This window comes from Salarias fasciatus, chromosome 17 (assembly GCF_902148845.1).
Source record: "Salarias fasciatus chromosome 17, fSalaFa1.1, whole genome shotgun sequence".
NCBI classification, from domain to species: domain Eukaryota; kingdom Metazoa; phylum Chordata; class Actinopteri; order Blenniiformes; family Blenniidae; genus Salarias; species Salarias fasciatus.
In genome coordinates this window covers 11,816,977-11,840,236 of record NC_043761.1, presented here as the reverse complement: position 1 = coordinate 11,840,236, position 23,260 = coordinate 11,816,977, and the positions used below count along the sequence as shown (strand labels likewise).

Genomic DNA, 23,260 nt, shown 5'->3' with positions numbered 1-23,260 from the left:
TGTGTTAAAAAAAAATAGCTAGCTTTGACTTTGTTATCTAAATATGAGCTATCCTGCCGTTCGGCTTTTGGGATCAGTTTCCACTTTCAATTCGATCGACTGAGCTGCGGCGGGTTAGTTGTCGGTAAGGCATTGTTTTGGAGACGCGTCCAGATGGAGGGACGCTTACTGAAGAGAGAGGGGTGTCATGTGGAGTAAATCCAGGTTGGGGGGCAGTGAACTGAAAGTGAAAGGACCCCAAACGGTTCTTTTTTTTGTGTAGTTTTTCCTTTTAAACTTGTGACATCAAACCCTAAAAACTAATGCTGTCCAACAACAATCCGCTAAGAACGAACAACGAGAATCACAGTGTCTCCACATCGTGCGCCGAAGGCGCACGTAGAACAGGTCCATTGACAGAACACATTTTTTTTCTTTTTTGTAACTTTTTTTTCTTTTTTTTAAATAGAATAATCATTAACAACAATATTTATGATCATAATGTACATTTTGCAATCATCTCAACCCCGACGCTTGAAAACCAACCGAAATATGACACTGAGGACTGATGAGGCGTCCAGTCGGTTCAACAGCTGCGATGTGTATTTACATGAGTCTGTGCTTGGCTGAGTGTGTGTGTGTGTGTGTGTGTGTGTGTGTGTGTGTGTGTGTGTGTGTGTGTGTGTGTGTGTGTGTGTGTGTGTGTGTGTGTGTTTCAGATTGCGAGCTGAGGGGGACAGCAAGCAAAAAAAAAAAAAACAAACCCAAGAAAACCAAAAAAACAACTAAATGGAATCATCATAGCTGACATTCTAGAAAGAAAAAAAAAATGGACACAAACTGTACAAGGACTTTGATATTATTCTGAATACAAGGCCACTTTTTCATGCTGAGTTCTCTCATGTTGAGCCCCCCCCCCCCCAATCTGAAAGGTTTCTGCTGTTATTGCTTCGAATGGCAAACAGAGAGGTGAAGAAGAGCGAGGGCCGGACGAGGAGGCGGCGTCACGACCGCGAGGAGGCGTCCGGAGCCCGCTGGCGTGAAGCAACAGGGAGAAGATGTTTCTTAATACCAACATCCGTTTCACTTCTTCTCAACATCAATTGTGCTTTTAATAGTTAAGAAAGGTTTCTAATAACTGCGGAGAAACTTTCTACTTCTCATCGCCGCCCTCTGTTCACCCGTTTCCTCTTTAAATTTAGTTGGAAAACTGTTATTTTAAGGTCTGCAGTGTTGGAATTTCGAGCAAAGAGGAAGCTGCTGTCTCATAATAATCGATCCAAATCGATATTAAATGCAACAAACTGCTTTTCAAGTCACAATCTTGACCAATAAAACAGTTGTTAAGAGGATCTGCATGGACAGGAGGGTGGGAGTTAGACCTTTCTAAAGCCGGCCGCCGTCGCCCGCCTCCTCCTCCTGATGGAATTTCTTCCCACCGGCGTCGAGACGCACGCCGCCCTCAGGGCGAGCGTGGCCGAGCCGCGAGAGCCTGAACACAACACCACACACGCAATCCGTTAAAGACATCAGTCTGGAACCCTGTGAGAACCTCTTTGGCCTTTTTTTTAATGTTGCACTCCTGAGTCTTTTCTTCTGACCCTTGATCGTTTGGCTCGTGGCCGTCGGCCCGCGGCGGGAACGGCGGCCGCGTGGCGGCGTGGATGAAGCAGAGATGAGCGGAGATGGCCGAATCGCATTTCTTCCTGAACAGATCACTTCAGAACATCTCAGACTTTCTGCCCCCGGTCCACTAGTCAGGCCGTGATTTGAAGCAGCCCTCGGCCCTCCCGCCCCTACGTGGTCCTCAGGTTGGGCCCCCCGGGGTTGCTGACCGACTTCTGCAGGGGGTTGGCCAGGTGGAAGGCCTGGAGCGGGCCCTGGCCGGGCAGCTGGCCCTGCGCGGGGGGGTAGGGGCCCAGCGGCTGGGAGGTGCTGACCAGGAGAGGCTGCGCCGGGGTCTGGTGCGTGGCGGCGGCGGCGCTGTGGGCCGGACCGGACCACTGCGCGCTGTAGGCAGCGGAGGGGGTGTAGTGGATGAACTGGGCGGGCTGGGGGAGCGGCGGAGTGGAGGAGGCGGGGGGCTGGCACAGAGACCCCTTGCGGGCGGCCAGAGAGGTAGCAGTGGTGGGGTTGGCGGGGAGGTGGGTGGAGCCGCCGACGCTGCTGGGGCAGAGCTGACTGGGGGCCGAGAACTTCCTGCCCAGGCTGGCCGACTGGATGACCTGCGGCCACGACGGACAGGGTCAAAGGTCATTGATCATCTGCTTTGACGAATGGAAAGGCGAGTGTGGGAAAGGTGTGTTATTCTACCGACCTCATAGCTGTGTCCCTGTGCTGGAGCCTGCTGCAGCTGCTTGGCGCTCCGTTTACCCTGCCAGAGATCAAGTGTCAGAATTCTTATTCATAAACAGTAAACATGGCAGTGAGCTCCTCATAGCCCGGGGTGGAGCACAGTTAGACATCCACTTCACAGTCGCAGCCATTTCAGACCGAATCGCGAAGCGGCTGCAGACCTGCGAGAGGTTCATGGCGTCTCTGGCCCAGTTGTCCACCAGCTTGTGGAGGTCGTCGGTGAAGGTTCCCTTCCTCTGGTGGGGGGCGGAGACGTTGGGCGGCAGACACTGGGAGCCCCCCTGACTCTGACCCAGGGCGCCCGATCCGCTGACGGCGTTGGTGCTGTTCGTCCCTGCGAGGCGAGACAAAGAGGCGAGGGCGGAGTGTGAGACGGTGTTTCGGCAGCGGCGTGGTCTGGGTGAATGTCTGGACCGCGTGGAAAGGTCAGACCAGGGTCGATCAGGTCAGAGTTTTAGGGCAGCGTGTTGATATGGTCACAGGACTGGAGCGTTTAGTTTTAATGATGGGAATTATGATGATAAACAGGAAAGGGAGGCAACTTATGATTAATTATACCAGAAAATGTGATATACGCACAAAACTATTAATGCCTTTTGTGATACGTGGGGCAATCTGTGAAGCTGACATGCCCATCAGCAATGTTTTTTTCACAGCCAGCACTGTAAGTGAAGCCATTGCCCCACGTATCGCTGTTTTTGAAGGTGTACTTCATGTATTGTCCATTAGATGGCACTCAAACTCTACGCCAGGATCTATGTAACCGTGTGCCAAAGCTCAGCATCAAACTTACTGGAGAAAAGGCAGGAAAATAAAAGCACACACTGCAAACTGGGCAAAGCCGCGTATATAAACAGTCTGTATGTTTTATATCATGTCTGCTTCATATCGGTGGCTCTCTTCCAAGTCAAAGAGTATCGAGTCACTTTACTCTGACGTGAATGAATCAAGGCCAAAAATCAAGGCTGTCAACAGAATTAATGGTTATGGATACCCAAGACAGACAGTTCATAACCTTTCTTACATACAGCAAAACTAAAACATGAAGAATCAGATGTCAAAGTAATGCAAAAACTGGCTTGAAATTTAAAAAAAAACCTTTGTTTTCCTGCAGAATATCAACAAATTGCAAAAGGCTTATTGCCATGATGTGATTCCCCCTGATATTACACGAGACAGTGAATTATGAGAAGAAGTTTTGCAGGAAAAAATAAAAAACAAAACCAAACTGATCATACAGCTCATCAGACAAAGACTGTCATGTCATGCTAAACAAAATGGAGGGAAATCAGGATGAGGAGACGCTGAATCACCAGCGACTGCAGCAGCATGGGATTCTGGTCAGTGTAGTCTGGACCACAAGCCATGACGAGGGAGGGGAGGGGAGGGGAGGGGAGGGGAGGGGAGGACGGCAGCGTGGTGCACAGCTGGTCAGGTGTGTTACAGTCTGCATGTGTGTGTGTGCGTGAGGGACAGCTTGCAGGTGCATGCGCCTGGTGTTTCAGTCATTTCAGTCCTTGAACTGGAGTTTCTGAATTATTAAAAAAAAAAAGAAGCTGCTTCTGCAAGTTTGACTTTGACACAGTGGCTGAAATAACTGAATCGATTCTCATATTCGGCAGATTGAATCTAGAGGGCGCCGGAGGGAGTGCAAGTGCAAGGATGAAGGGTGGAGGAGGAGGAGGAGGAGGAGGAGGAGGATGGATGGATGGCGGATGGCGGGAGGAAGACCAAAAAGATAGATAATTACTACAGAGCTGGTTGCAGGGGCAGACTTTTTTCACCATCTTCCCTGTGCGGCCGGAAGACAAGAGTCAGGAGGATTGGGAGAGAGTCAGAATTAAACCCCGCCCACAACACCCGGAAACCAAACACATGTGCGAATCTGAGTACGATTATTCCTTTCAGTTCAAGTACTCAATAACCGACAGTTTTAAGTCGAGCAGCCCAATAACATCTTAAAAACCTGTCACACAGATTGTACAAATTATTTCCAGGAGCCTTATAAATCTCCTCTTATGTTTTCTTTAAATACAGACGCCACACGTAGGACAGGAGGAGAAACATTTAGGCATGAAATATTCATCTTTTTTCAATCATCTATACAGCTCTTAATGCAACAATGTGCTGTGGCTTTAAGATGTTTTTGGGTAACCAACACCTGGTTCGTTCCCCTCCGCAGCTCACAGCGCTGCCAGAACTGGGTCCAACACTCAGTATCCTCGACACAAAAACCCTTAAACGGCCCCCGCAGCTGAGATTTAAACTTAAAGAGCAAACAAAACTGTGTTTTTTACGCTGTCTGTATAGGACTAAGACCCAGGTCTGTCTCTCTCCCCTCCTGGCGGTGCGGTGACGGGGGGGCAGGTGAGGGAGAGAACAGGTGAGGGTAAAAGAGTGAGGCCGGGAGAAGAGGAAGGGAGAGACGGGGTTTGAGCTGCAGAGGGTTCAGAAGCATTCAGAAACATCCCTTCATCAAGCACAAGATATCAGAACATTTCAAAACAGGTTTACAACGAGGGGGAAAGAAATGAAAGAATCGCTTTACTGGTAAAAACAGACTGAAGCACAGTATCTGAACAGAGCTGTGCCTAAATAAAAGGTTTCCGTAATGCCAATTAATACATTACCTATTAAAAATAAAACTGAAGTCAAGTCATCAGGTCTCTAGTTCTTCCTTGTTAGTCTGCTCATTTACTTACTAGTGACAGCAGTTAGAAGAAAGCGATGGAGGTTTAAAAATCAGACACACAACCAGGATTACCTCATCTGTCAGAACCGACTGAAACTGAGATACGTGCTCCACTAAAGGAAATCCACTCTAAAATGTACAATATTATTGGAATAGTAGACAAGTCAAAGATTAAATTCATAAAAAGGATGTAATCTTTGCTTAAAATGTGTTGAAAAACAGCTCCTGTTTCGTACAGTGCTGCTGTCAAAAAGTATTAATTTATGATTGGAGGAGTAGAAACGTGTCTCCTTTTTAAAACTGCGCAGCTAATCGGGTAAGCCTTCACAACTATCTTCATGTTGGTTATAGCTGCGGTAGTTTTTGTTTTTTTAAATCTCCTCAGGTGGTACACACAGTAAATCTCTGCTCTAATGAGAAAAGGAGCGCAGATGAAATGCTGGATGGAATAAAGCTGCTCCGGATGCTGGCTGTCACTGACTGGAGCATCAGTGTGTTAGTTCAGATCTGAGTAGTGAAGCACTACGTGTTTTATCGTCTTTACATGGAGACGTTTGGAAAATGAAAGCTGTTTTCAGTGTTTCAGCTCAGTGTCTCATGTTTCCTTTTTTCTTTGACCTGATTTTTAATCGGTGTAGTGGAATATGTGACTTCATACAGTTGAAAATGCAAACGATCGGCAATAAACGTGATGTTAGAGGGATGGCTCATTGGTCCATGGAGACTGTAAATCTACGTATTTGAAGAAAAGTTAGAGAGACAGCAAAGTTTGCAGGAAAAAAGATTAAAAAGTTTCGGGAATCTCTGGATTGTAGGAGCTATTAGCGTCAGTATTTTGTGTCCTGCAGTCAGATTTCATTTCTAATTTCTAATTTTTACATTTTACTTCGAACCTCTATGTAATTTTTCTGCACACACAACAATGATGTTTGTACCAAAGTGAATTAATGATCAATAAACAGCTGTTTGTACTCGCAAGCAAGAGCAAATCTCATTTTAGGGTCCTAATTTGGGAAGAAATACAGTTTAGACACTTATTCCATTTAGGTAACTAATAGAAGGTTGAGATTGTGTTAAACTCTGCTGCATGATAAGCTGAACTGTTTTGCATTTGACTAAATCCTGCAAAGCTGAATTTGTGAGGAGTCATCAGATTTCTGCAGGACTCGGCCGGTATCAGAAGCAGAGGGTCTTCCTCCATCGAGGAAGGAAACCCGCAGGAAGACGGGGCGACCGAGACTTGATGGATATAGAAGTCAACGAAACACAACCAAAGTCAGTAAAAGGGTAAAAGGAGAAGGGCAAAGAAATAAAGCGTTACACACAAAGAGCCAAGCAGGGCGTACTCAGAAAGCGCGTCCTCCTGCCGCCAGGCTTGAAGGCCAAACGCTCCGAACCCCAGCTGAACTTTACACAGCCTGAAGAGAGGGAGGGGAGAGGAGGAGGAGGAGGAGGAGGAGGAGGAGATGAAGAAAGAGAAGGAGAGAGGTGAAGAAGAGATGGTGGCAGATCGACCGAAGGGAGAGAAAAATAGAGAAATGAGGAAGCAGATATGACAATGTAGAGGTGAGAGAGGAGAAGAAGAAGAGACACATTTGAGGAACACACAGGAAAGACGTTAACAGTGAGTTAGACACACACACACACACACACACACACACAGAGAAAACACACCAAGAAACATACTGCTTTGTGAAGGAGTGAAGACAAATCAACTACAGGCATGTGTGTGTGTGTGTGTTTGTGTGTGTGTGTTGGTACGCATGCGAAGCGGTTCGTGTAGTGGGTGTAGCAGCTGGGGTCTCTCGGTGGGCGGGGCCTACCTGGGGTGGGAGCGCACAGGCTGGGCACGGAGAGCGCCGCCTCGCTGGTGTAGGCTGAGCACAGGTTGTCGCTGGAGGGAGAGGGCTTGAGTGGCTGGAGGAGAGCGCCGCCGCCGCCGCCGGCCGAGTCGGCCAGCCCCGCCGGGGTCAGCAGAGCCAGCTGGCCCGGGAACATGGTGGGAACGCTCTGGGCGGATAAAGTGCTGCCTGGAAGGCGGCACGGGGAAGGGGGAGGGGGGGCCACAGGGCGGGAACCAACACAGAAAGCAGACAAACGCACAATGATGACGAAGGGATCGAGACACACCCGTCACCCCCAACACACACACAAACACACACACAAACACACACACACACACACACACATTTACACCATCACAGGGAGAAAAACAGACAGGGAAAGCAGTCAGAAATTTTTAAGCTCCAAGTCTGATTCAGCGAACGCCCACATGCACATATGACCGAGCAAATACACACACAAGCACACACACACACACGCACGCACAAATGCATAAACACAGAGAGGATGTGATGTTAGAGGGAACGGTAATCATACTGGATGTGTTGGATCAAGTTTAAAGGTTTAAAGGTGTCACAAAATGTGATTTCAATAAACGCCGCATCGTATTTATTTTCATATTTAAGGGAGAAGGTGCAGCGTCTCGCGTTACACGAAAGGAAATCAAGAAAACATGTTTTTGTTTTATTCTGGACCGAGCCTTTAACGTAGCTGCCGAGACGAGAGCTCACCTGGCTGAAGCGGGCTCTTGCTGCCGTGCGTGGAGCTGGCTCTGGACGATTTGGATGACTTGCTTTTCGTCGGTCGTCTCCTCCTGGCCGTCAAGGCGACAACAGGAGGGATCACCGCAGCTGGAGGGACCTGAACAAAATGCTCATCGTCATTCATTAAAGATTATTATATTGGCAAAAACTAATGATCTGTGCCGTGGTGTGTTGGATTCAGCTGGAGTAACAATACCTTTCCCAGCCTGGTGAACAGTCGGTCTATTTCCTCCTTCTGGCGCGAGTGGAGGGCTTGGATCTCACGCATGTGCCTGGTGGTTAGAGAGAGGGGAGTCAACTTATCTGAGCCATACAATTCTGTTCAGCAAAATAAAGAAGAAGCGGTAACTTTTTCGAGGAGGCGAGCAGAGCAAACTTTTCAAGAAAGGATGAAAAAAGGAAGAGAAGAAAAATACAACAGTGGAAAAAGATAAAAGAAAAAAAGCAGAAAACTCTTGGTCTTCAAAGCACTTAACCTTATTAAAGAAAAGGAAAACGGAGCGACAGAGTGGAGAGGAGGCGATAACGTACTTTTCTCTGAGGCGGTTGACTTCCCGTTTGAAGTCCTCATCCTCGAACTCGGAGTCGTTGTCGCTGCTGATGTAGGAGTTATTGAAGGAGTTGTTGTTCAGACTCGGCAGGGAGGCTTTCTGGGGGGAGTCGGGGGTGGAGAGTCGGCCCGGATCACTGGGTCCGTTGGCAGAGTGGGCAGCGGGCAGCGGGCTCTGTCTGCCGGCCTCGGGGGTCTGCTCCTGGGCCCGGCTGACCGAGAACCGCCCGACACGAGCCTCCGGGTTAGTGGTGACCTGGAGCGGAAGAACAAAACCCAGGATGAAGTAAAATAATAGAAAAAAAAAAACGTAAAAAAGGAAACAAATACCTGGAAGCGTCCGATGGTGGTGGTGGGTTTCATGTAGGAGCACGGGGAGGCGAGGGGGGAGGGGCGGGGGGAGCCCGCCGGAGTTCGCTGAGGCGGTCCGTCGACGACGTCTCCTCTTTGCCCCCCCGCCCCTTTCAGAGGCGACGAGGAGTCTTTGTGCAACGTGTTCTCGGGGCTGGAGAGGCTGGAAGATGACGAGGAGGAAGACGAGGTGGAGGAGGTGGAGGAGGACTCGGTCCTGGCGGGGCGAAGGACAGGAGGCTGGTCAGCAGCACGCGAGACCTGAGCAGCAAAGAGAGACAGACGGGAAAAACATTAGTGAAACTACATAGAAATAACCAAAACGACCATAAACTGTTAAACCGCATTTACCTGAAATCTTCCCAATTTGATTCCGCCGGCAGGAGAATGAGGAGCGGACGCGCTTCCTTCCTCCAGGGAGAAGGGAACTGGAGGACAGACGGAAAATACGATCAGGCAACAGATCCAGAGCCGCGGCACGGCGGGCTCGGCGAATACACTCCCACGTACCTGCTTGTCCCAGTGAAGGCACGCCGCCGTGAGAGGCCTGGGGGTCAGCGCAGAGAGAGACGAGTCAACGCCGAGAGAAACCGAGCTCGCTCATTGATTTCACGCTGCCAGCCGCAGCTGTCGGCGCAAAATGCGAACGTGTGTGTGTTTACCTGTGTGTGTGAGCTGGCGGGAACGGTCTCCGGGCTCAGAGCTCTCCTCAGCTGTGCATCCAAGTCCTCCAGAGGCTGCTGGGACTGAAGACATCGATACACTGTTAGATATGCTTCAGCAAATACGTGCTGACACACACACACACACACACAATTTGTTAAAACAGCTACTGATTAGCGGCAAAAGCACGAACAAAGCAAAAAAACCAACAACAAGCATTTAATGATTTTTAAAGTTTCTTGGAAGATTTAATGAATTATGCATGAAGCATTCTCTCTTTAACTTTAAGTTAGTTTAAGGTATTGAGGTGACATGCAAAAGATCTGCAATAAGAAGACTAAAATATAAGCAACAAGCCTTATATTCCTAGAATGACAGGGTTTGTGTGTGTACATGCCTCATAATCATAACTGCTAATAATATATAGAACATTCGTTTGCAGCAGTTTGGCTGTAAACATGTTTTTGTTGCTTTCTTCAATAAAAAACAATGCATAATGCTCCAGCAGACCATTTTCTTCATTCATTTACACACTTAAGAGTTGAAGTGCAGTGGAAAGCATGTCAACCCATCGGTCCTCTGGAGAGATTCTCCACACTTAATTAAAGAGTAAATCATTAAAATTAAATCCTTTGTGAACTGCGGCAGGATGATCTTAATCAAGCCGGATGAAGTCTCACACGGGAGAGCCGAACAAGACACGAGGGGTGAATCTTGTAACCTGTAGGCCAGATTTTCTTCTATTTTTATAAAGAAGTCATGTCGTTTTATTATGTGTGCACTCCTAGCTGAAGGGAAAGTCTCTATTATTAGGCTGCTGCATTCAGAGCCACAACAAAACAGTCTAGAAATTACAGCCATTTCACTGTTTTGTGCCCTGAAGCGCTCACTTTTCATCTGTCCAACTACATTTCTTGTACAATCTTATTTTTCCACATTTGTTGTGCATGTTTTGGCTGCATAAGCAGCAACTTTTCCATGTGCTTTATTATTTAAATGCTGCTGAGCTTCCTCTCAGTCGGGCTTGACTGTCTCTAAGCATTAAAATCAATAAAATATGAACTTTGACACACAGTGAGACAAAAAAGGAGACGTCAGGCAGCACTATTTATACGCAGCGCATGGCCAAATTAGGTCACACCAGGATACAACAAAAGACTGCCTCAGATCTCTGTGTTAATGCAGCGTTAGTTTGCAGTGGAGGCGGCGTTTCTATAAAGAAAAAAAAATGACCAAAAAAAAAAAAAAAAAACAAACAAACACCTGTATTAGACAAGGTCCAGGGAAGGATGGCAGGAGTTCTGAAGGAGGAGAACTGGCCTAATCTCAGCCAAAGAGATGTGATGGGAGGAAAAAAAAAAGAGAAGAGATTTGTAGAAGAGATTACAACAATTACTGTGAAGAACGTTAAAGGGATTTTTCCATGCGAGATGAGCTGTAAGAGTTGACAGAAACGTGGCTGAATTAGAGGGCTCTCCCGGCCCCGGAGGGCCACACCACTGCATGATTTCTGACCGATTTGAGGCGAGATATAAAAAAAAAAAAAAAAAAAAAACATGCTACCCTGTGGGACTGCAGGACCAGGACAGCCCACCTTAGTTTCCAAATATAATAACTGTGACTGCCTCTGAAAGTGCAGCAGTGTAAATTAGCTACTCACATGCACATGCTTTCTCATTATAACATAACGATGGGTGGGTTAACACAGATCCACACACAGCTGTGTGTGCAGTGAGACTCACCGGTACCCTGGATAAGGGGGTTTTGGATGGAGTGGTCTGGCCTAATGAAGCAGAGATGACTGCAGGAAAAGAAAGAAAGGTTATTAAAATATGTTTTAGAAAATTCTCTAAGAAAACACATCCGCTTATTGCTCTGCTGACCAGTCTGAGCTGGGGTGGTGATCGGCGTCCCGGGACCCTGGATTGGTACCGGTGACCCCAGCGACCCCAGCGCCAGGCTGGAGGGCGGCTGAGGAGGATTGGCCGTCTGCCCGGAGGCCGGCGCTGTGACCGACGTGACGGAGGTAGAGACGATGCCGACTGGGGACGAGGTACCCGCCCCAGAGGCTCCAGAGGCGGGGTCGGCGGCGGGGGCCTCGCCCTGGCTGGACGCCCCTCCTCCGCCCAGGTCCATGAAGAGAGACCGCAGCTTCTTGTCCAGAGCTTGGATGTCATCTGGTTTCCCCTGCGACTCCGAGGACGCCTCACACCTGACGCACAAAATTCATTTAGCTTCTGTATCTGAAGCGAATAAAACTCTCGATTAAAGCATCAGTTTGAGAATTTGATACTCTTGATTGATGATTACACATCCAGATGTCCATAACTACACATAATCTACAAACACCTCTCACCTCGTGTCACAGTCCCCGCACTGTGTGTGCGTCTGGCCGGGCAGGGCCGCCGTCTGTGGCTGAGAGTGGACCAAGGTGGGCTGGACCGACGGCACGTTCGTGGTCACCGGCTGGAGTCCGGCGGAGGACGAGGGAGCCGGAGCCGGGTGGGAGGCAGCAGAGGGAGCGAGCTGGGGACCCGGGGCAGCGGTGGTGGGGACGGCGGAGGAGGAGAGGGAGAGAGCAGACGAGGAGTGGGGGGAAAGTGTCGGCTGATCGGAGGAGGCGTCGCTGGTTATCAGGGTGGAGGAGGTTGGAGGAGAAGTGGGCAGTGTCGTGGAGACGGCGGGCGAGGGCGAAGGAGAAGGGAGCGACGCACTGACAGCAAAAGCCGTCTGGGACTGAGGCTGAATGTGTGCTTGACCATGGACCTGTGTCTGATTCATCACCGCGGGGGGAGGCGAGGATGAGGAGGACGGGGGGAGGGACGCCTCCATAACTTGCTCCTGCGCCGGGTTTAAATTAGGAGGCAGAGGATCCACAGCGGGAGCGACGGTGCTGCTCTGAGAGGGGGCGGGGCCAGCCGGCGGATGCAGAGGGTGGGAGGCGTGGATGGAGGCGGGCGCGGTGCTGGGCCCCGTATCGAACTGGTTCTGGTTCTGTCTGAGCTCGGAGAAGGCCTGCTGTAAGCTGACGGCTCCGGCCGACTGGGACAACGCCACACCCTGGCCTGCCGTCTGGGATGGAGCCGAAAGAGCTGGAAAAAACAGAGGGGAAGCATTTCATACACACTGATTTGATACCAAATCAGCTAAATACAATTTAGTTGAAGATGCCAAGAAAACATAGAAAACATCAAAAAAAAAAAAAAAAAAACCTGACCAGCATTTAAATATACGGTTCTTATGTTTAATTCAGGATCACTGATTCAAAATGACAACGTACACATGTTAATACGCTTTATTCCCTCGGTCTGTGTTCACGCTACTGAAAGGAATCTTAGGACAAGAAGGAAACAAAGGGACTGCTGATTGACTTTTAAAAAGACAAACATGCTCACACAGACACACACACACTTCTTACTTGTTTCGGCAGCAGGTGGCGGGCCAGGAGAGGAACAGGAGGGGGGCATTTGTTCCTTCAGCCTGGCTTCGGGTACGGGGCTGACAATAAACCTCCGACCCGCTGAATGAACCACCTGGGCGGTTGCACTGGGAGCGATGTCTAAAATGAGAAAATCAGCATCAGTGTAAAGCTGTTCTGTCTCATTGTAACTCATCTGAGATGAAAACTGGATCTTCTTAAATTAAATCTTGTCTTGCTTTTCCAGAAGTTTTTACCTGGCATGGGAACAGATATCACAGGAATCGGCTGCTCTGCGTCTCCTGCCATCTGGAGATTAACAACACAGGACAAGAAAAATGAAAGACCAACTGTATTAAATAAAGAAGCAGATGATTACTATAATACTATCATATACAAGACATTTTTTGGGTTGGGTTTACCTGACTGTTCGCGTCTCTCTCCAGCCCCTTCTCGTCTGCTTTCTGGATCACCTCTCTGACCTGCTCGATGAAGGACTCCCTCTCGCTCTCCAGGATGAACTCACTCTGGACCTGATTATCCACACAAGGTCAAAATTAGCGAGGCGGTTCAACCATGTAAAACTTTTCAAATATTCTTCCTTCGGCCAGTGTGTGACGACAGAAATGTAATTTTAAATTGCACAGGAGCTGGATATGGACTTTCTCCATGAAAGAATAAGGCCCAGAACACTGCCAGTGTGAGCAGTTCAGTGCTCTCAAATGACAAAGAGCAGCAAGCATGCAAAAAAAATCATCAATAAAGCAATGTGCAGTCCTCATATAGGAGTAATAAACTAGATTTATGGTCTGTCTGAAATGCGTATCTAACGGTCAGACACCTTTCTGATGCAAGATACAAGGTCTCCCGTGCATCCACTGAGTTACAAGTCACATTATTTCACGCTTGGGTTGGTCAGCTGTGTGGAACTGACATAAGAGACACAGCAGCTTGGTATGCTAGTATCAGGTTATAACGCAGAATGTCGAAATACAGCAAGGACTCGTACACTGAGGATGCAGAAAGTATGGCTTTATCTGAGTGTTAACAGCTTCATTCGTAGTCCAGCTAATCAGAAGCTCATTGGAAGCTGACCACAACCAGGTATTCTCAAATGAGAAACCATGAAATAGGTCTGAAAGAAAAAAAGAAGGTGGAGGTGATCAGTCTGTCTACCATAATCTGGGCTATCTCCTCAGGGTTGTCTCCGTCCAGGTCAAACCGAAAAGTCACCATCTTCCTGTTGTGGGTCTCCAGCTGGCATTCGGCCACCCTGTCACCGATGTTAGAGATCTACAAGGAAAACAGACGCACCACAAACACAACAAATCATCATTTAACACGCATTTTATTTGAATTAAGCGTAGAAAGGAGAATTGGTGGGGTGAGACATTACGTTGAGGACGTTGAGTTTGGCCTTGGTAATCTTCTCGTGGCGAGATCGACTCCTCACAGATCGCCTCTGATGCCTCTTGGTGGACCGGCCTTCGTGACGGCCTCCTCCCTCGTTTCCGTCACTCAGACCAGACATCTCAGAGTGGCTGAGAGCAAGAGGAGGCACACACACACAAATCAGAATAAAAAAGACAATGAAGACAAAGAGACGGACAGCTTTGGGATGTTTAAACATTCTGGAGTTGTCTGAGTGTTTTACCTCTCGATATTTGAGAGCACCTGAGGCGGCTGCAGCTGGGACTGTGACAGCTCCGACGACTGCGACGCAGACTGAAACACAACCGTGAGAAGATGAAGAAACAAACGACACAGCGTGTTGGCCAATCACACAAACACTTCTGGAGAAATTGGGAAAAAAACGGCAGGGAAAGGTGCGATATAGGCAAAATGAAGGAGGAGAAGAAACAACAATAAACTAAAATACATGGAAAGTCACTAAAATTCTAGACTATATCGAAACACAGGGAAGAAAGTTCAGATAAAACACATCTGGACTTATGATTTATTGACAGTAATTCAAAATATTACAAAGAAGGCAAATGGTGTGAATTAGGACAGACTGTATTGAACAAATGCAAATAATTAAATCTATGATTGTATAAGTAACACACTAAACCTGTTCTGAATGATTTATCTGCAGTAAAAAAAAAATGTGTTTTTGAAAACTCTCATCTTGTCGAAATGATGGTATAAACAGCTCATCAATGATCACCAATGGGATTTATTGGTAATAGACCACTGTGAGCAGAGACGCGACGTCTGCTCGGTGGGTTCGACCAGCCTTGACCAGTACCTGGGGCAGGATTTCCATGGGGGTATCAGGCGGGGCGGTGACTACACTGATGATTGGCACCACGGTGGCCAAGGGCTGAGGCACAGGTGAGGGCACAGGAGGAGGAGGAGGAGGAGGAAGAAGAGGAGGAGGAGTAGCAGGAGGGGAAACAATAGTAGGCACCACCCCAACGGGGACTGGCAGAGGAGAGGGAGGGGAAACCACGACCGCTGTCGGCACAGTAACGGGGATAGACGGGAGGGTCGCCAGGGGAACGGTAGAGGTAGGCGGAGTTACGCTCGGCTGAGGAGGAAGAGTCCAAGAAAAGGAGGAGAAAAGGGGAAACGGGGGAAGAAGGGAGAGGGCAGATGAGGCAGAGGATGATTGAAAAGATGAGAAATAGGACGGAAAGCAAGTCGACAGGGAGAGTGAGGAAACTCAAGAGGGATTGGACCAAGACATCAGGTAATGAGACAGTGAGCTAAAGCTGCTCTTTAGGAGAGAAAATAATCCCTCAGACCGTCCCGTCTGGGACTTTACTGATCTCCATGATGCTCGTGTTACAGTAAAGACACCAGCAGAAAGAGTCACCCATAGTTCACTGAGACATTACAGTCTGGATCTCAGAGGCGTCGTTTCAACTCTGTGGTCTCAGTAAGTGGAGCACATGTAAAGTGACAACATGTGGAGGAATAACTGTATAAAAAAAAACACACACACACACACACACACCCTCACACATCATGCAGTAAAGCAAATTCTCATCAGAATGTAGATGGGAAACACACCTAAATACATACAGATTTTTTTTTTTCCAAAAAGAGTTAAATCACAGAATTTTTTGTTTAAAATTAACATTTAATTCAGCGATTCTCAAAGAGTGTCGCGGGCCTCCAGTGAGTGCACAGAAGAAACCACATTAAAAAGAAATGAGTGGAGGCTAAAACTATAAATAGCTGTTGAAGCACACGTTTGATTTAACAACTAAATTCAGTGCAATGGAGACCATTCTTTTGTGCAAAACTGTACAGCTGCAGGCCATCAGATTTTTGATTAAATGTATATAAATGAAAGGGGAGAGTTATAATTTTCACCGACTAAGCATTTTTTCATATTCTAGTCAAAACTTGTTGCATTAAATCACCTGTAAGCTCTCTGAGGACGGGTTACACAATAAATGCAGTTTAATCTTTTTTCTGATCTTTGAAAAATTGCCCATCTTCATTTCCATTAAATTTGCTTCGGAATTTCTTGTTTTCTTTTCAAGAAGTGGTCAGAAGCACGAGGGTGCACTGAGAAAAACACTGAACTGGGACTCCGGCTGGGGTTTTAATCCGATTCAAGTCAATCAGACTCACATAGTTCACAGACACACAGTGAGATCGACACGTACAGAAACACACACACACACACAAATCAAGTGATACCTGAACCAGCGCTAGCTGGTACAGAAGATAAAGATGCTCAATACTGGGAGACGGGCTGAGGTCACACAACTACACGTTCAAACACACACACACAAAACACAGTCGTGCACGTCACAGGTGGTTGTGTGGAAAAAAAGAAAAAGCACGAGCAGAAACAAACCCGGTGGTAAACACAGGCAGCATGCCCATGAGCAAGCCAGAGAAAGAAAAACAGAGAAGAAGAACTGAGCTGACCAAGAGTTTCAAGTGATTAAAAAAAAGCAAAACATGCAATAAGAACATGTAGAAGAAACTGACAAGTGAGAACTTGGATAAAACTAAATAAACGCAAAAAGATTGGCATTGGCGACTGTAAGCTACATCTTCATCATGTGGATACTGATATCTTTCTCTGGGTGTGTCTGTGTTTTGTGCATGAATCTACAAGGCATATGGGAAAATGTTACCAATACAATTTTTTGGACCCTTTTCTCACCCTAAGGCTGTACGATAATATTAAATACGATAATGTAGCCGATTAGTGTCAGACTGGAATTTACCTTGCAAGTCTGATCACTGTGTGCTTGTTCTTATACAGTAAGTGAAGATTCATGCAGAATTTCTCTCAAACGGCTCAGAAAATCAGTCATGCTACATTTTAGTATTGAATCATTTGGGACATTTCAACATTTTTTAGCTAAGAATGCCCAAACGACCTACCGCACTCAAAATCACAGCAGAGCTCTTGTAATGAATTCAATTAGATTATACTACTACCAACAATAAAGCGCTTGTTCAGTGTGTAATTGAATCCTGGTTTAACTGAATATCTTTCTGCAAAGGGCTTAGTCTTGTTTGTTTTGCAAAGTTAAAGGTTTAATTCACTGTAAATTTAATGGAAAGGTTCTGTACCTGTGCAGGCGTCTGTGGCAGGGCGGCGTGCGTCGGACTCTGGACTGATGCACTACTAGACGACACAACCTACGGAGAGACAGAAGGGGTTAGAGGTGAAGTTTGATTGAAATATGTGAGTATATGGATGAAAACAAACATGCTTGGGCTGTTTGGTAGATCAAACTACTGTGAATTTTTTTAAAAAAAAGTCTGTAAAAGTATGATTCATTTTTTGAAAAAACTATCTTTTGCAGGCTGCGATCCGTATGTAAACTCTTCCATGAAGAAGCAGCTGAGTGAAAAAAAGTTTTGACAGTTTGCCAGCTTATTTGGACAAGGAAACTTTTGATCTCTCATTATCATCCAATTTCTTGCTCGGTTTAATCAGTTAATTGCTGCAACTGGTTCACATGAGTGTTTTGGCTCCTGGGAGGAAACAGGATTTCTTCATAAACATCGTGTGACCGCTGCAGGCAAAGTGCCGCCTCAGTGGGAGCGGCTACCTCGAAGCAAAGGCGCCAAACTTCAAAGAACGCGGCAGTAAATTAGCTATCATGCAGTCACCACAGAAACAGGGTGTTTATGTACTTTGGATATTGGGCATTAAAGGAGCGATACTGTGATCCAGAGTAAGGAAAAAGCTGAGTCGTACCTGTTGGGGGGTCCCGGGAGGAGCAGGATGGGTGGAGGCGGGGGCCAGAGGGGCTCCTGGAGTTGGCTGAGGGGACGCAGCTTGGGCCTGCTATTTAGAATCAGATCAAGAGAAAGAAAGACGGAATAGTGGACAGAGAGGCGGAGATGCAGTGTGGTAGGATTTATAAAAACATTGGGAGGATGGAGGAGAGAAATTGGGAGAGATTTGGGACAAATGGAGAGAGAAAAGTAACAATTACAACATGTTCGCAGCGTGTGGAGGATAAGCATGTGTGCAAACACAAGATACTTCTTCTACTTATGTGATCACTTAACTCAAGCTATCGTCTTGTGTATGCACACATGCACACGGCAGTTATACACACTAATCCATCCAGATATATGCACAACAACCACTGCTGTATGCATATACACGACTGGTAGCACAGGCACAGAACTGGGGTTAGGTAGGGTGTAAGTGGGATTTGTTCGTACATGCAGGTCAGATCCTAAGTGATTGGTCGTGATAGTCAGTCAGTAAAGCACACAGCAGAAGACAGGCGCTGAACCCTGAAATATTCAGCTAAATCTAAAGCTATCTTTTGTTTTTTAAGCCTGAGAGACTGACTTTATGTTACCATGTTGGGTGTTTCTCTCCCTTAAAGCACCTTTCATTCAGCACATTTCTATTCTTCCCTTTGAAGGTTTTCCAGATAGTCTACAGCACACACTGATGCGTTGACGCCTCCACCCTCGGAAGGCTCTATGCAACTTCATACTGTTAAAGAAGCTCGTAAATACAGCGTGTTGCACTGGATACACAGTGACACTAACCGTTCTCTAACCTTACATGCAGCAGTGTCAACACATTGAGGAACTCCACAGAACAGAAATTTAATAAAGCAAACAGAAAGGCACATGGAATGGCACGAAACAAAAATAAAATTAAAAAAAAAACCGACAGATGACAAAGACGGAGGAAATCAACAGAAAGGTCGGTGACATCGGCTTTCTGAGGGCCTGAATGACTTAAATTCAGCCCTTTGAATTCTGTGAGGTGAAAACAATAAGCTGTTATAAGGAACTGGCTTCAAGCTAAGCATGTACAACACAAAAGGAACAGAGGGAATCTAAAATATACACAGGAGTGTCTCTCTGCATGGTTACATTGCTCGGTTCGTCTAAGCCCCGTCAGTTTTGTTGTATGTTTCTGTGTGTTTGTCCATACAAATCACCAAAGTCGTGCGGCGTGTTTAACCTCATTGTTGTTTTTTTGGGATCTATAAGATTCATTTTACATCCGGAATGCGTAACTGTGCGACGTATGAGGACTTTTTGAGCCAACCTGACTTTGGACTTGTACGAGCAGATGTTCAAATATACTATATAAACAGTATACCTGCACAAACACACATTTCTCATATACAATCATATATGAACATACAGACAAAATGTTACTTACTGACACTGACAAAATAAATCAAATATACAACATAAACACAGAAAGGAAGGGACTTAGACTCAATGCTAAAGCCTGTAAACCAGAGAGCGTCTCACAGGCGACCTTCCGATTGTTGATATCATAATTACTTGATGAACGGCAATTATTATCACGCTGGACAAAAAAAAATTAAATAGTTGTGGTCGGAATATTTCCCAGAAACTCTGCGGGACCTCTGTAAATATTTACTGACGCCGCCCTAATTGAAGTCAAGCTCTTCTCTGGAGAAGTATTCTCCTGATGTGAGACATGAAGGCCGACCGTGAGACTCTCTCTGCTGATGTGACTGAAGGGGGGAGGGGGGTTAAAATCACAACCAAAGACTACATGATGACAAATAAACATCAGCTGGGGCACCTGGGTCGGCAGGGTACGAAAACAACAGGGATCGGTAGAACAGCCTCTGGGTCACGTTACTGCTGTAATTTAATTCAGCTACGTTTTTTTTTCTTCTTTTTTTAGAGTAATTCATTTTGATGAATGGATTAAATTATTCTGTGCTCAAGCCAATCAAACCACCATCCAATGATCCTGTGAGCAACACAGCAGTGAATGCACAAATGTTCGAGACGGTAATATCGGCCATAACATTATGACCGGAGGTCCCACTTTGTGCTGGTGTGCAGAGCAATGCACTCGCAGTAAATTCCATCATCAAGGAAACTGAAGCCCTGAATGGGATGTTTGGGAACTTTAATTGAAAAGCAGCCAGGAGAATTAAACCCAGTAAGTGACCCAGAGGTGATTTGGGGTGTTTTTAGGGTTTGTACCAGAGTGGAGTTAACAGCCTGCATGGCCAGCAATGACTCATGGTATGTCATGTCAGGCTGGGCTGGCACCACCCCTCCGTGCCGGGCCCAGGCGTTCTGCATCAACGACTCCAGCTGCGTTGATGCCAGCTCAGAAGCCGGGGTGGTGGGGAGAAAGTTCTGCCCAGAGGGGGGATGTCCCTGGGGATCGATCTGAAGCGCTCCGCCCGGCGAGTCGTACAGCGAGGTGGAGGACGAGCGAGGGATGGACTGAGCCGCCGAGGAGTCGAACGAAGGGGCGAGAGGAGGGGGAGGAGGCGACTGGAACTCTCCGGCGTCAGAGGAAGCCAGGGAGTCACTGGAGGGCTCGGGGCTCCTGTCCTTTGCGGCTACACCGACGTGGTGAAGCAGGAGACTCCCGGGTGGCAGCGGGAGCTCCGGACTGATGTACGAGTACAGCTCCTCCGTCACGGGCTGCAGCCGGCTGTAGGAGCCCGATCCACCCGATCCGGTTCCGCTGTTGTCCTCCAGAGGGAGGTCCATGGAGCTCCTCCGGGCCCGGAAGAGTCTGGAAGCCAGCAGGTTCGGGTCTCCAGCGGCGGCCGCAGCGGCCGCGGCTAAATGAAACTCAAAGACGCTGCCGGTGGGTGGAGGAGCGTCGGCCATCACGGGAGGCGCAGAAACGGGGAAGGAGGACGGGGAAGCGTAACACGCCTCAGACGGAGGAACAGCGCCACCGGCGGGAACACTCATGGGAGGTATGGGTGGAGGGATCGGGCTGTGTGCGCTCATTCGCTGCATCAGGTGCTGGTGCAGAAAGCCCGGTTGAGACGGAGGGCCAGGGTCAAAGCCCAAACTGGCGGCCGCCGCCGCTGCCTGCCTCTGCTGATGGAAACTCAAGTGGCTGAGCTGGTGTGCAGTCATGGGGTACCCTCCGTACGCCATGGCTTCAAAATGGTCCAATAAGGCAGCTTGATTCAGACTCAGTCTCCTCACCGCCTCCTCGTGCTCCGCCCTCATGTCTTTGTAGCCGTACAAACTTGGGTCAGACTGTCCCGGCAGGTGCAGCGGCTCCCCGACACCCAGTCTCTGAGCAGCGGCCGCAAAACTGGGGTTGACCATGAAAAGCGAGGGGGCCTCCACGCCCTCCATCCCGGAAAAGGGGTGCAGGCTGCTCCCGTAGCGGGGGTAGGCCGGCTGGAAGTGTCGGGTATGCGCCTCCAGAATCGAGGTGCTCTTACGCCGCTGGGTGTTGTAGGCCTTCGGAGGCCCGGTGGGAGGAGGCGAGAAGGAAATGGGGCGCTCGGGGATGGACGGGAAGAAAATAGTTGGGGGATCTGGGAGAGTCTGGAGGGGAATACTCCCTCCTGCTCCTCCTCCTCCACTGTAGGGATGATGCACTGAATGCTGCTGTGACAATGAGATACAATGGATTTAAGAATGAGACTCAGAAAAACACAGCAAAGGTCCACATGAAATGGAACAATCGTATTTTAAGAGCATTATTTAAGACCGCCAGAGAAAGAGAAGAGTCACTCTCCACACTGAAAGTGAAATTGTGAGGTTAAGAAAGGACCTGATCAATTTCAAAGCTGTAGGAGGAAGTGGTGAAATGAAAAACCGGGAGACGGACTGGTTGCAAGCTGGTTACAACGAGACAAATAAAGACAGACACTTGTACAGGACAATGACAGTCAGACGACACAGAAACCAGGCAGGCGAAAGGGAGGCACAGGAGGAAAGTGCAAATAGAAGAAAAGGCAAATACTGACTCGTGCATCTGGGATCAGAAAAAACTGTCTCATGTTTCATGGATGCATATCTGTGAAACAAACTCTGGATATAACTTTATAGTTCACACATGGAAGTCTGAGGTAACTGAGAAAATCCACTTTGTTATTTTAGATTGTCATATTTTCTCAAGTGGTCAAGAAATTGGCCTAATTATGACTTTTTGGATATATGCTTGTTTAAAAATTCACTTACTGTAACTTGCACTAGTTATATGTCCATATAGCAATCCATCAAAAATGGTGCCAAAAATAGTTGTTGATGGTTTCATGTAAAGCAGTCTTTCACAATTCTCACCAGTTTTAGCTTCATCAGTAGTTTTCAAGTTATGGGAAGAAATGCCAAAGTTGAGCACATGTGGCCTGCTAAAGGGTGAGCCGAATAGGTGTAGCCTGCATGATTGAATTAAGTATAAAGAAAAAGTGAAACCGGGAAACAGATTAAAATATAGATAAATAATTGAAGTCATGAGTCGAGAAAAGCATGAGGAGCTTGAGGGGAACTGTAGTCGCATGGAGAGCATACACACTCACTTATCTATGTATCAGTTCTGTTTGATCCAGGTAAAAGTTGAACTCAGAGATTAGCAATGTATTTTAGTGAGTGACATCTTTTTCTTTCTGGATTATTTATTTAAATCTGGGTGTAAAATGAGCAGTCTTCCCATCATCTGATGCACATCGGATAGATTTGCTGCAGAGCAACGTTTGTGCTCAGGCCACTCAGTCTGTACTAAATATGAGCACACTGTGGTTCAGTAGAGGGAGAGAGAGAGTATTTTAGAGATTAATGTTAAAACAATAAAACATCGAACGAAGATACTGTAGATATGAAATCTACTTATGTGAGGACAAAGCTGTAAATTCAGAAGGATTCAATTTGTTACACAGACTTTTATGCAGTAAACAGGAAACACTTAAACATTAATATGGTTTTAATTCTTGATTTTCTCTCTCTCTCTCTCTTAATCTCCTCACCACCTCAGGTGTTTGTGAACCTACAGGGGAGGAGAACAGGGCAGGCAGGCTGGCCCTCCGCTGCCTGGTCCGGGGCAGGGAGGAGGCAGAGTGGAGGGGCAGGACGGTCTCCAGCGCCTTGGAGAGACGCCCTGCGAACGTGTCCCTCTCGGCTGCGAGAGGTTTGTAAGGAGAGGGGGCGGCGGCGGCGGCGGCGGCGGTGTAGGGGGACGGAGAGGACAGGTCTGGGGGAGGTGGGGTGGTCTTTACTGGAGGGACGCGAGAGAAGGAGTAGGAGGAAGGAGGGACGCAGACAGACATGCTACGACTTCGACGGGGCAGCGACACCGGCTGCCGGACGCACAGGGAGGGGCGACGGCAGAGGGTGGGACCAACATGAAAAACAAACACAAAGAAATGAACACAGAAACACTGAACACTGGAAATTAAACTGGAAAAACATCAACTGCACAATAAATAAAACAGTGA

At 47.5% G+C, this 23,260-nt stretch overlaps 1 protein-coding gene across 6 annotated transcripts in view; it reads right to left on the bottom strand.

Moving 5' to 3' along the window:
• Nucleotides 1–717: 717 nt before the first annotated feature.
• wnk1b (WNK lysine deficient protein kinase 1b) overlaps nt 718–23,260 on the bottom strand; it is a 76,179-nt gene continuing 53,636 nt past the window's right edge. The window contains exons 12-39 of one of the 6 annotated variants that reach the window (XM_030113040.1): nt 22,817–23,122; nt 20,046–21,434; nt 17,794–17,883; nt 17,160–17,228; nt 14,863–15,144; nt 14,269–14,339; nt 14,011–14,155; nt 13,791–13,907; nt 13,037–13,147; nt 12,872–12,923; nt 12,615–12,755; nt 11,553–12,288; nt 11,080–11,408; nt 10,939–10,997; nt 10,460–10,516; nt 9,196–9,279; nt 9,044–9,080; nt 8,885–8,961; nt 8,513–8,794; nt 8,164–8,438; nt 7,829–7,904; nt 7,600–7,729; nt 6,850–7,056; nt 6,352–6,444; nt 4,085–4,126; nt 2,496–2,668; nt 2,297–2,353; nt 718–2,204 (exon numbers count right to left, since the gene is read on the bottom strand). In XM_030113040.1, coding sequence (XP_029968900.1) covers nt 1,776–2,204; nt 2,297–2,353; nt 2,496–2,668; nt 4,085–4,126; nt 6,352–6,444; nt 6,850–7,056; nt 7,600–7,729; nt 7,829–7,904; nt 8,164–8,438; nt 8,513–8,794; nt 8,885–8,961; nt 9,044–9,080; nt 9,196–9,279; nt 10,460–10,516; nt 10,939–10,997; nt 11,080–11,408; nt 11,553–12,288; nt 12,615–12,755; nt 12,872–12,923; nt 13,037–13,147; nt 13,791–13,907; nt 14,011–14,155; nt 14,269–14,339; nt 14,863–15,144; nt 17,160–17,228; nt 17,794–17,883; nt 20,046–21,434; nt 22,817–23,122 — 5,916 coding nt within the window. In that variant the 3' untranslated portion in view covers nt 718–1,775. The remainder of the gene's footprint in view (nt 2,205–2,296; nt 2,354–2,495; nt 2,669–4,084; nt 4,127–6,351; nt 6,445–6,849; nt 7,057–7,599; nt 7,730–7,828; nt 7,905–8,163; nt 8,439–8,512; nt 8,795–8,884; nt 8,962–9,043; nt 9,081–9,195; nt 9,280–10,459; nt 10,517–10,938; nt 10,998–11,079; nt 11,409–11,552; nt 12,289–12,614; nt 12,756–12,871; nt 12,924–13,036; nt 13,148–13,790; nt 13,908–14,010; nt 14,156–14,268; nt 14,340–14,862; nt 15,145–17,159; nt 17,229–17,793; nt 17,884–20,045; nt 21,435–22,816; nt 23,123–23,260) is intronic. The other 5 variants (XM_030113035.1, XM_030113037.1, XM_030113036.1 and 2 more) reach the window with 5 other exon arrangements.